General features: G+C 33.3%; 2 protein-coding genes across 2 annotated transcripts; both read left to right on the top strand.

Annotated features, from left to right (window-relative positions):
* Positions 1-1,681: 1,681 nt before the first annotated feature.
* On the top strand, positions 1,682-7,866 carry LOC108911503 (leucine-rich repeat-containing protein 74A-like). Its single transcript, XM_023455289.1, has 8 exons — positions 1,682-1,940; positions 3,236-3,357; positions 3,962-4,151; positions 4,285-4,539; positions 4,748-4,904; positions 6,631-6,826; positions 6,889-7,046; positions 7,425-7,866. The coding sequence occupies exons 1-8, from the start codon at positions 1,682-1,684 to the stop codon at positions 7,864-7,866; spliced, it is 1,779 nt and encodes a 592-aa protein (XP_023311057.1).
* Positions 7,867-9,755: 1,889 nt separating this feature from the next.
* LOC108911507 (ADP-ribosylation factor-like protein 2) lies at positions 9,756-10,925 on the top strand. The gene is made up of 5 exons (XM_018716463.2): positions 9,756-9,996; positions 10,068-10,178; positions 10,246-10,408; positions 10,586-10,666; positions 10,719-10,925. Exons 1-5 carry the CDS (start codon positions 9,932-9,934, stop codon positions 10,851-10,853), a joined length of 555 nt encoding a protein of 184 aa, XP_018571979.1. The 5' UTR covers positions 9,756-9,931; the 3' UTR covers positions 10,854-10,925.
* Positions 10,926-11,561: the final 636 nt, after the last annotated feature.

The following is an 11,561-nucleotide window of genomic DNA, read 5'->3' as shown; positions in this document are numbered from 1 at the left end:
AAGAGATCTTGGCTGAGTAACTTCTCGTGCTTGAATCGAACAGCAAATCAAAAAAGCAACATATGCATAAATAGCCACCCTTCTAAACATCTTGTTGACTACACCGACAATTGTCTAAAATTATTCCTTTTTATATGAATAATTATCAAATCCAGATAACTAAAGAACATTTCTACAAAACAACTTAAAAAACCATTAAGGAAACAGTGCACAAAAGTAGGATTAGAGGCTACTATGTAGATAATACTTTTCCAAGAATATTTTAAAATGCACATTATGTATGTACGTAAAAAGATTAGATATGTTAAAATGGGACAAAAATTACTAAAATCAGTTACACGAAAATCTATACCTACTGTTGGGTGTGGTACTAGATATTGGGAATGTAATTCACTGCCAATCAGGGTATATCCCATGGAGTAGTTTTTTGCCACAGCATCATTAGTTAGCAAATAGCAGATATTGCCAATAATCTGCTAGATTCTTTTAAGCCTCCTTTTAGGATTCGACCTACTTATTAATAAGTTACATCAATTTAGTGCCTATACCTATAATTTTTTTTTAATTCGTATGTGTATGGAAAAATACCACACATAGGGTAGACTGAAATCCATTGAAATCTCAGCAGCTTCTGGAGTTCCTCAAGGCTCCATATGGTTCCCCCTTTCATTTATGACTTTTATTAATGACATTCTGGTTAACCTGGATTGGCGAATAGACTGTACAAATTACAAATGATTGTTTCAGAATTTAGAAGGAATAAAATCCAAGAACAGTGTCTCGAAAACAAACTTCCGCTGAATATTGTTTTCTGTAATAATTGTAAATACTTTTGTGATTTGGATAACATCGTTTACCTCCAAAAATCTAGGTCATAAACTTTTTAACTTCTTTATAAATAAAGTGTAATGTCGAGTTTAATTTCTCAGGATACAACAGTTACAATAAAAAACATGCAGGAAATATTTCAAAATTTTCAGTAGACTAGATGGTAGTTACCCTTTTTAGAAAATTTTCATTACTTAGCTGAGTAAATCGTCGCAACGATTTCCATTATTTCTGCAAGAACAGATACGATTGTTCAGACATTATTGGCTTTTTTCGCGAGTGAAGTCGTATGTTGTGGTATGAGTAGTATGATAGTGAATGAAGAGATTTAAACAACCATATGACAACTAAGATCAGAAGAGATCGAAATAGTAAGTACAAGTTAGGATATTCGCCAATATTCAGGCGCAAAAAAGCCTTATGTCACATCTGAATATTCGAGTATCGAAAACTGAGATCTAATACATTACATTGCACCTTAAATGTGTACAAATTACAACAATGTGCAGAATGGTACTGACATAATTTCTTATACTTATAAACATGTTGTTTTTTTAGTTTGTTATTATGTTTATACCTTTATGACATATTGTAATAAATAAGAAGTAAAAAATCAATCATTTAAGCAATATATATTTTAAAAACCCCGGGTTACATCAGTACTTATCGGCGCAGTCACTGGAGGCGTCACATATTACAATCTGTGTAAAGCAACGATCTCCTTGTCTATTAAGTGCCATAGATCTAATATAGTACTATTAGATCTATAATCTATGGCCTTGTCTACATAAATTTATAGAGCAAATTTGTCACTATTGACAGTGAAGTAAGTCCCCGCGCATTTGAATTCGCAATGAACCAGGAAATTCCAAGTAAGGATGAAGGAATGGAGATGCCCTTAATATCCGAAGACCAGATCAGTAAAGAATTAATGGAATTTGAAGAATTAGTTGAAAATGAGTGCGACAGTTTGCACTTGCTGTACAAGAAAACCGAGTCCTTTAGATGCCTGCAGCAGGTACAGCTGTCCAGCAGCGCAGTTATGCGCAACAAGGACTTTAGATTTCCTCCTTTGCATGATCCTGGCATAAACGAGGCTTTCAATTATGTAGGTCTGTTGTGATTATCTCCCCCTTATTTAAATGTAAACCCGATGCTAAGATTGATCACTAGAAGTAGTGGTCGCTACTTTATACATGATGTTTTATAAATTCGTGTCATAACTCCGGTTGGTTGTTTCTTGGATCATTTTAGATAGAACCCGAGGTACGGAAGTTAAAGGTTTATAGAATATGTTTGACTCAGATTGACTAAACTTGGATTATCATAACATAACGCTACACAAAAAATTGGCTGACCCGCCGAATCCAATCTAAATTCAGAATTCCCGGATCAGTACGTATTTCGACTGTAACGTCGGGGAAACTCCTCTAGAAATTTTCGAGCTTTCAAACCTAATTGAGGAGTCAGTGATCAGAACAAACATTGGATTTCATCATCTTATTGCACCATATCCCTCTAAATTCCTTAACCTATATTATTTGAACGATTTTGATAGCAAAAACTCACGTTCACTAATAATACAGCTAAGGAAGTACGATTACTTTTTTTCAGTGTAGACACAGAGAGGTACTGTAAGATACACACACTTTTTTTTGTGATGATGTGTAATTTATCCCATTAAAGTAAAAAGAACAAGTTTCTTGAAGTTATGACATACATTCAAAAATACTTGGGGTGATTCAGAACTTCTCAAAAAAAAAAAAAAATTGAATGTACAGGGAATTCTTACAATTACAATTTTGTAAAAAGAAATCGAAATGGGCCGTTCGACAATGATTTAAAAATACACTTCCGCACGACACTGGAAACTGGTCCACTGTAAAACCTGACCTAGCGCAAGGCAAGACATGCAGCATGAACAAACAAAAAATTGAAAGAATTTCTTTCCTAAGGAAAGAAATAAATAAAATTTTATAACCCATCAGCAAATTCAACTAACACAAATGTTGTCTTGCTGCACCATAACACAAATGCTTCACCATAACACAAATGTTGTCTTGCTTCACCATAGATTAAAACGATCTCCATCAACTCCGAGTTGCTATGCACGTAAGTCATTTTTGACATTTGAAAAACTAATGTAAACACTATTCGGAATCACCTGGGACCACATGGAGAGAGAGCGCATTGCGTACAGCGCACAATTCGAATGATGCTAGAGACTACAGTAGACCAGCGATGTAAGGGTTGTAAATACTACAACTTTTTTACGATATTGACTCCACTTTCCTTGACTCATCTATTCCCAAATTTTTTTGGATAAGTTGTGAATCATCCTGTATAGCATGAAATCAGAAAAAAAAACCTACCTTTTATAATCTTTCAATTTCATTCAACATTTCAGAACCGGAACCTGTTTATGATGATATAGGAGTTGAAAAATACGTGATGATCTGTAAAGAACTGAAAATAGTCCCTATTTCCCGAATAGTTAAATCACTGCCTGGGGACACTATAAATCTAAAGGTAAAAATTAAATTAAGTCACAAAATAATGAAAAACTTTCATTCTTTCATTATTTAACAATGTTTTACCACTAGCAACTAACCGCAAACATTTTTCCTAGTATTCTGATACTCTTCCAGAGAATTTCCAATAATAAAATAATTTTTTTGTTTTAAATTAATCCGAAAAATATATTGCAGTTTAAATTATTGGCAGCAACTGTAATATTTTGTCAAAAATTGCCATCGAACAATTAGGGACACAACTTCAAAAAGTCCTAGCAAATCAACTCGAAGAAATTCGAGACATTGAAAACCATCCATTCGATTTGATAATGTGAAGTCTAATTTCATTTAATCCAGATAACCCCTGGTAATAGTATTTGGCTATATATTTTAATGAACATACAGTCGCAGTCGTCTTTTTTCTCGAAATCTGTACCTATATATTTTATATTATAACTGTTTTGGAGATATCGATTTTATTTTTAATGGCGCATGTACTCCCAAAACTTCTTAAATAAGTTGTGAATCACCTCGTATATTACACAAAGGTGCAAGTTCTCAACTATAGAACCGTAAGCACTGTTGTGGAAGTGAGATACAAATCAGTAACGGTTTTTTAGTATTATGGTCTGACTACTAAACAAATTCAGGCACTAACCGAGACTTTAATGATCAATACCCACATAAAAAAATTAATTTTACAAGACAACTGGCTGAAAGTGGCTGACACTGTGATGCTCAGCACTATGCTGGAAGAAAATAGCAGTATAAGGATTTTGAATCTGAGAGAATGCAGAATTGGACAAGAAGGTATTCACTGCCATCAGTAACAAATTCATAAATTGTATTTTATTTTATTTCTCCCTTGTTCTAATTGATATCATCGCTTTCTAAAAAGACAAATTTGTTTCTGGCTGCATATAACACAATTTTAACTTTGCAGGAGCAGAAATATTAAACGAAGCTCTGTCTAGCTCCCAATTTCTGACGGAGTTAGATTTAAGTTTCAACAGTTTAGGTGATAAAGGTTTAACTGATCTACAAACAGGCTTGTGTGAAGCACCGAACTTACGAGTGTTAAATATAAGCCATAATGGTTTAACTGAAGAGTCTGCGGATACTTTAGAAAAAATTTTACTCGAAAATAAGTTCATTCAGGAACTTGACTTGTCTTGGAACTCATTCTGTACTGCTCCAGGTAAAAAGTTGCTTTTGTCGACTAGAAAAAACGTTCTCAATGAAGATTGCAAGTAATGTAAAAATATATCTTATAATTATGTATACATTCAGTAAAAGTTTCACTGTAATTTCATTTCACAATCGCCTCACCTCTTAACTGCTAAAAATACGTTTATTACGATTAAGTTGCTGATAAATATAATTAATTAGTTTCATTATAATTGAAGGTAACAAGAAACTGTTTAATGCGATGAAAGAGAACGATATTCTGCGAGTTTTGAACATAGCTTGGAATGGGATATCCATGAAACTGGCAGTGAGTCCCCTTACCAATTATTTAAAGGTGACAGAAAATTTGGAGCACTTGGATATTAGTAGTAACAGGTTAATAACTGGCAAAATGGATTTCAGAGGCTTATTCCCATTCATCAAAGGAAACATATGACATACTTTTTTATATGACCAAATAATTAATAATTTCTCAAAATTGTCCTCTAGGACAAACAGTTTTTGTTGCCACCAGAAAAATAACATCTAGTAACAAAATCGAATTACTTAAAATAAAATCGGGGTAAAATAAAACATTTGGCACAATTTCAATGGCGGAATCTACGCCACAAATTAACAAATAAATTTCCATAACCTGCGTCCGGTAACTCTTCGTTTTTGAGATACAGAGAGTTACAGCACTTCCAGTTATACCGGAAGTCGACACCAACTTCGTTATTTTAAATGGAACACCCTATATATTATTACATTTTCGTATTCTACGTGAAATTTCAGGGCCACTTTATTAAATATTCTCTATACCTAGGAGTTATAGATTTTGAGATATTAATTTTTAAAGAAATAATTTGACAGATGCAAGGGTCCTCGCAGATGCTAGTAACTCTTCTCAGGAGCATGATATCAAGCGGATTTTTGGTACCTGTAAAGGGCATAGGCAACGCTAAATTATGGTATACCAACAAATTAAAACATTTAATACTAGGTGTTTCATTTTTGCTGTTACATTTTGATAACTTCAAACAGCTATAACTTTGTTAACTTAAATGGAACACCCTATATTTTTTACTCCGTCGTATGCAGATTAAAATTTCCTTTCGAACCATGTAAGCATTGTTAGTGTTGCCATTACTACTTTTGGAGATATTTGCAATTTTCTATTTTTTAGCACATTTTTTCTCGTATCACACCTGTTGTCAAATTGGCCATGACCAGAAACACTCCAAAACAATTAAAATAATTTGACATTTGTCAAGTTGTCAAATTATTGTTATGTCTGTAAGAGTTCTTGCTGAAAATTTAAATAAAAATGCCTGGGTATCGTTTAAATTTGTTTATTATTTATGGAAAAAAGCAGCAGATTCTCTACTGTTTCTGTTAATTTGTGACGCACAATCCGCCATGAAAGTTTAGCTAAACATTTTAGTTATATTCTGTATACATAAATGCATTGTTAAAGATATAACTAAATTTTCTGGTCCAAAACAAGCATATAAAGGGTGTTTCAAAACATGTGTCGGAAAATGAAGGGTGTGATTTTTTGGCTCATTCTAAGAAAAAAAGTTGTTTAACATGGGTCCGCAAACGCACCGTTTCGGAGATATACGGTGTCAAAAAAAACTTTTTTTGTCATTTTTTAACGATATCTCAGGAACCATTTGCGATACAGAACTCGAATTTTGTACACGTATTATAATTAACATTAACTACTTTTGAGCGGTTTAAAATATGCTTTCAAAATGTCGATTTCCCCAGTCGTAAAAATTAGGGACAAAAGAACCTCACACAATTCTAAAATATCCGCTACTCTCATATGAATAATTAAAGCTAGAGCTAAAGAGTAGCTAATATTAATGATAATATATGTCCAAAATTTGAGTTTTGTATTTCAAACGGTTCTCGAGATATCGTCAAAGAACTGAATTTTTTTTTTTTTTTTGACATCTCGAAAACGGTGCGGATATATTTTTTTCTTAGAATAAGCCAAAAAATCACACCCTTCATTTTCCGACACAAGTTTTGAAACACCCTGTGTAATGCTAATATAATGTAGCATGTGGCCAGTAATTTATCAAATAAAAAAATTAGATCCTACGGATTTTAGGCTAGAGGGTCCGTCACTAAAGTCGGTTCGACTAGGAATTTTCCAAAATCGGTCTCTAAAGTCCGTTAAAATAGGAAACAACCTCTACTCACCTGACGATGCCTATTTTTTGGCGTCCGTGCTACCACTAAAACAACAGGATCCACTGACCCATCTAGATATGGAAAACATGGTGTTTGATAAGAAAGTTCTACCGGTTAGCATTTGTGTTTTCAAAAAAATATATGTACGTACCTACCTACTTATTTATACTTTCAGTTATTAGTTAGAATAAAGAGTTCAGGTAAAACTATCAAGTACGGCAGCATTTTAGGCAACTATACTATTAAAGGACCAGACATCAACAAGTTAATATTTCAAAGATGCAGGTACCTGCTAGAAAAACCGAAAAAGAAAAAGCTAAAGAAAGATTTTGGGCAAGTAACTGAACTTAATAAACCTAATCGATTATACAAGGTGTTCCTTCAAAAGGGTAATAGAGGTCGTGAAATAAACAATTTTCATTAAGCAACTTGAGCACTAAAATGTCAATATTTTGAAGATAAAAAGATTGTCAAATTAAAGCAGAACATTTTGAAACCGGCCCTGTTGCAAAACAGTCGATCAGTTGATTAACTCTGGGACGATGCAATGTCGGCCTAAACTTCATGTAATAATCCCTGATTAATTTTCTGGAACACGTGACACTAGACCACAATTGCCCTATAAAAATTGTTTATTTTCACGTCTTTTGAAGGCACACAGTTATTTCAGAAGCATCCAATATAAATCTTCATAATATATCCTATTTTTAGTCATTTCGTCTTGTCCTTGCCTGATGAATCAATTACGAAGGCCCAGTTCGCAACATTGCTAAAGAAGAAAAAAATAAAAAGGTTGGATCAGGACTTACTTAAAGAGTTATATAATCGATTCACAACAAGGAATCAAAACATCGATTGTGTGGAAATGAAGCGAGTTTACATGAAATATTATCCTGATACTGTCTTGCCACCCCCTCCGGTCAAAAAAAAGAAAGGCAAAAAAGGAAAGAAAGGAAAAGGAAAGGAGGATGAGGAGGTAAAGGTGCCAGAGCAACAAGAAACTTCAACCGAGAAGCAATCAGAAGAACATACCGCTGAGAATGAGAACAAATGTGCTGTTCCCACTGAGACTATAATAACGGATGAAAATATACCTGTGGAAGTATTACAACAGCCTATTGAAAACGAGAATACGGATGAAAACATAAATTAATTACAACAGAAATGTTTGTACAAAACAAATACTAGATCATCATGTATTTATAATTATTGATAGAAGTAAATAATTGAATATAAAATAAATATTTATTACCTACTTATACTCCGCGGTCGAAATTATAGAGAGTGATTCATACATAATATAGAAACACTATTACCGTAAAGTGTATAAAACTTAAAATTATTTTTATAACGGTTCAATATTATTTGCTTATGTTAAATGATGTACCGCTCTCTTTGCACATCGATAGGATCTATAACAGTCATAGACTGAGTTACACTGAACGCGATTTATTTCCTATCTCTGTCTATCGCACTTATTACAGATAGGGAAATGCTCTTTTTAGTGGGTGTAAACGGACGTACGTAGAATTCGAGGTAGCCGTAGTTAGAAACGTCAAACTATAAGCGCGCGCGAGGGTTTGCGTATTCCGTGACTATAGTAAATGTATAAATTAAAAAAATACAATCGGGACGTTTTAAAACGTAGGAATAATAATTGAAATGGATCAAAGTGCCGGTTGTAGCAAACGGTCTGTTGCTCATAAACGCCCTAACCTATGCGATGGGGAATTAATAATGGTAAAAAACGTTTATAAAGGAATTCGGTCGCGAAATTCTAATACAAGTGTAAGTGAAGCTGTTAATATGTGTAGTTCGTTGACAAAAGTATCCGTTGCTACTGTTTATCGTAGGTACCATAAGAAATAGTGTAGAAGTGAATCCAAAGAAGAAAAAAGTGGAAACACGAGGGAGGAAGAAAAAAGTCGACGTTGGCGTGAAATACTCCATACGTAGGAAAATTCATGGATTTTTCTTTAGGAATCAAAATACCGCGCCATTATTCCATGCCTAGAAATTGGCCTCAATGATTTGGGGGATTATCCCTCTTTATCCTGTAATAACGATAAAGAAAATTCAAGCTGCAATAGCTGAAGATGAAGATATTCCTAATTTCTCTGATAAGGTTCTTAGAAGAATAATGCGTGACACGAATTTTCGATACCTATTTATTTATATATATTTTTTTAATCGGAATCGGAATAGTATGCTAAAGAGAAAAAGGTCAATACATTAAGTATGTAGTGGATGAGATGGCCAAAGATCGAGGAATTCGTGTAGGTACTCCGTTTACCGCCATACCACTGTGAATTAAACCCAATTGAGTTGGTTTGGGCACAAATAAAGAATGATATCGCACGAAAAAACACCACCTTTAAAATAAACGACGTGAAATTATTATTACAGGATGCTATTAATCACGTCACTGCTGAAACATGGTGTAAGTGTATTGGACATGCACGTTGCACAGAAAGAGGAACAACGTATGTGGGATCTTGATACAACGGTAGAAGTGTTCATAGAACCAGTCATTATTCATTTGGGTGAAGATGATTCTAGTGATAGTGATAGCAACAGTGATATGTGAAATATATAATGTGAATAATGTGATATGTAAGTATTTAAATATATTAATAGTGAAGTGATTATGTGGCAGTGAAGTGAAAGTGTGACAGTGATAATATTCGTGAAATAATTATTATAAAATATGTAAGTACCTACTTAAATAAATATGTTAATAGTAAACATTACAATATTTTGCGGCGGCGTAAGCCGGGTGGTGGTGGGTTATCGATGCCCAAGAGGGCATCGTTTTATAGAAAACACTTAAAATTTAAAAACAAAATGTTACTAAAATATTTTTGAAGTTTTCTCGATAAAACCTCTAAAAATAATAGATGTTGTTTTATTATATTTTTTCCATATTTTCTACATCTTGTTGCCTTTTACGTATACACGCCTATGGATTTTCGATCTCCGCACGCCTCATTCTCCTTACTAGTCCAAGAGCTAGCGATGAATCACTCTCTATAATTTCGACCGCGGAGTATAGTGACTTAAAATAATTAAAGTGTTACTCGCGAAAAATCGTGTATTCTTCAATTTTGTATAAACGACAGAATGACAGAAGTCAAAATAAAATAATTTTGTAACCTCAAAGCTCGAATTTACTTCTCCACATAATTATTTTTGTTGCTTTGAATTAAAACCGAATTGAAATGGGTTTTCTTACAATTCTAAAGAAAATGAAACAGAAAGAAAAAGAAATGAGAATATTAATGTTGTATCCTTTAAAACTTGTAAACTTTTAATATTATTTTCTGCATTGTTTTCCTTAATAAATTTCCTAACAAGGGGCCTTGATAATGCTGGCAAAACAACGATTTTGAAAAGGTTTAATGGAGAACCAATTAATACCATATCTCCAACGTTAGGGTTTAATATAAAGACACTAGAACATCGAGGGTGAGCATATACTTTCGGCATGACTTCTCTATAAATCAATTAATTTGTATTGTATTTATTGTTTTAGATTTAAATTAAACATGTGGGATGTAGGTGGTCAAAAATCTCTAAGGTCTTACTGGAGAAATTATTTTGAATGCACAGATGGTCTAATTTGGGTTGTCGATAGTGCAGACAAAAGGAGATTGGAAGACTGTAGAAATGAATTACATGTGTTATTACAAGAAGAGGTAAATTTCTCATATCATTTGACATACATTCTTTCAGAATTGAAGGAATGCTTAATATTGTCATGTTTACCTTTAAAATGCTGAAAATAATTAGTATTGTTTCGGTTAGAACTTTAAACTTTAAACCATATTCCCGAGATATTGATATCAGATTTAATAAACTATGAATAATTTTAGAGATTGTCTGGAGCTACTCTATTAATATTTGCAAATAAACAAGACCTACCAGGAGCCTGTAGTGCTGAAGAATTACGTGATGTAAGTAAAGTACTGCCAGGTTTCTAAGCACTGATTGAAATTTTTTTTTTAGGTTTTAGAACTGGAGAAAATAAAAACGCATCATTGGCGAATTGTTTGGTGCAGCGCAGTGACAGGTGATAATCTGTTAGATGGAATAGACTGGCTCATCAATGATATTGCTGCGAGAATCTTTACTTTGGATTGACTTATTTATTACTTTTTTATATTTCCCTCAATAACTTAATAAACATATATCAATATATAATTTTGTAAAATAATAAAATTTTATGTAACTTATTAATTAATTTAAATAATTTTTTCTTACGTTAATATTTAATAAATAAATAACAAAATATTATTCTTGTTTGATAAACACGCGCCTTATATTACATCTTGCATTACAAAACCATTTGCACCATGGATAACTCATAACATTAAATGCTTAATAAAGGAGGAATTAAGGCTCTCCGAAACTATAAAAAAAATAAAACGGTTTCCAGCTGGAACTGTTATAGGGAACTACGTAATTATACAGTGAATGCAATCAGGCGTGAGAAAACTGCATATTTAAATTTTCATGAAAAAACTCATCTATAGATTTTTGGAATTCAGTAAGGAACTTAAATCTAAAACATAGTCATAATGTACATGTATGTATGTATGTCAGAGGGTGGTCGAATTGTTTTTCCACCGCGGCACTTAGGCCTTCTTAGGCCGCTTGTACATCCTCCTTCATTACTTGAGTACTTTTCTTCAAACCAACCTATTTACTACACGGGTGGCTTGATGGCAAAGTCTCGTACAGTTTATGTATAATAGCATGGTCTTGAGTTACAGAGATTTTCTTTGATGCCACAGCCACGTCCCCGAGCCTGCCTTAGGTCACCCATCCAAATTCCAGCCTGCATCCGTG

This window comes from Anoplophora glabripennis, unplaced genomic scaffold (genome assembly GCF_000390285.2).
Source record: "Anoplophora glabripennis isolate ALB-LARVAE unplaced genomic scaffold, Agla_2.0 scaffold77, whole genome shotgun sequence".
In the NCBI taxonomy this organism is placed as follows: Eukaryota; Metazoa; Arthropoda; class Insecta; order Coleoptera; family Cerambycidae; genus Anoplophora; species Anoplophora glabripennis.
Note: the sequence above shows the minus strand (reverse complement) of the source record. Positions and strands in the feature narration are given on the sequence as shown.

Coding starts and splice junctions, on each gene's coding strand:
- LOC108911503 (XM_023455289.1), top strand. CDS start 1,682: ATGAACCAGGAAATTCCAAGTAAGGATGAAGGAATGGAGATGCCCTTA. Junction 4,152..4,284: donor ATGCAGAATTGGACAAGAAG/GTATTCACTGCC, acceptor TTAACTTTGCAG/GAGCAGAAATATTAAACGAA. Junction 4,905..6,630: donor TTGGATATTAGTAGTAACAG/GTTAATAACTGG, acceptor TACGGATTTTAG/GCTAGAGGGTCCGTCACTAA.
- LOC108911507 (XM_018716463.2), top strand. CDS start 9,932: ATGGGTTTTCTTACAATTCTAAAGAAAATGAAACAGAAAGAAAAAGAA. Junction 10,409..10,585: donor ATGTGTTATTACAAGAAGAG/GTAAATTTCTCA, acceptor GAATAATTTTAG/AGATTGTCTGGAGCTACTCT. Junction 10,667..10,718: donor GTGCTGAAGAATTACGTGAT/GTAAGTAAAGTA, acceptor TTTTTTTTTTAG/GTTTTAGAACTGGAGAAAAT.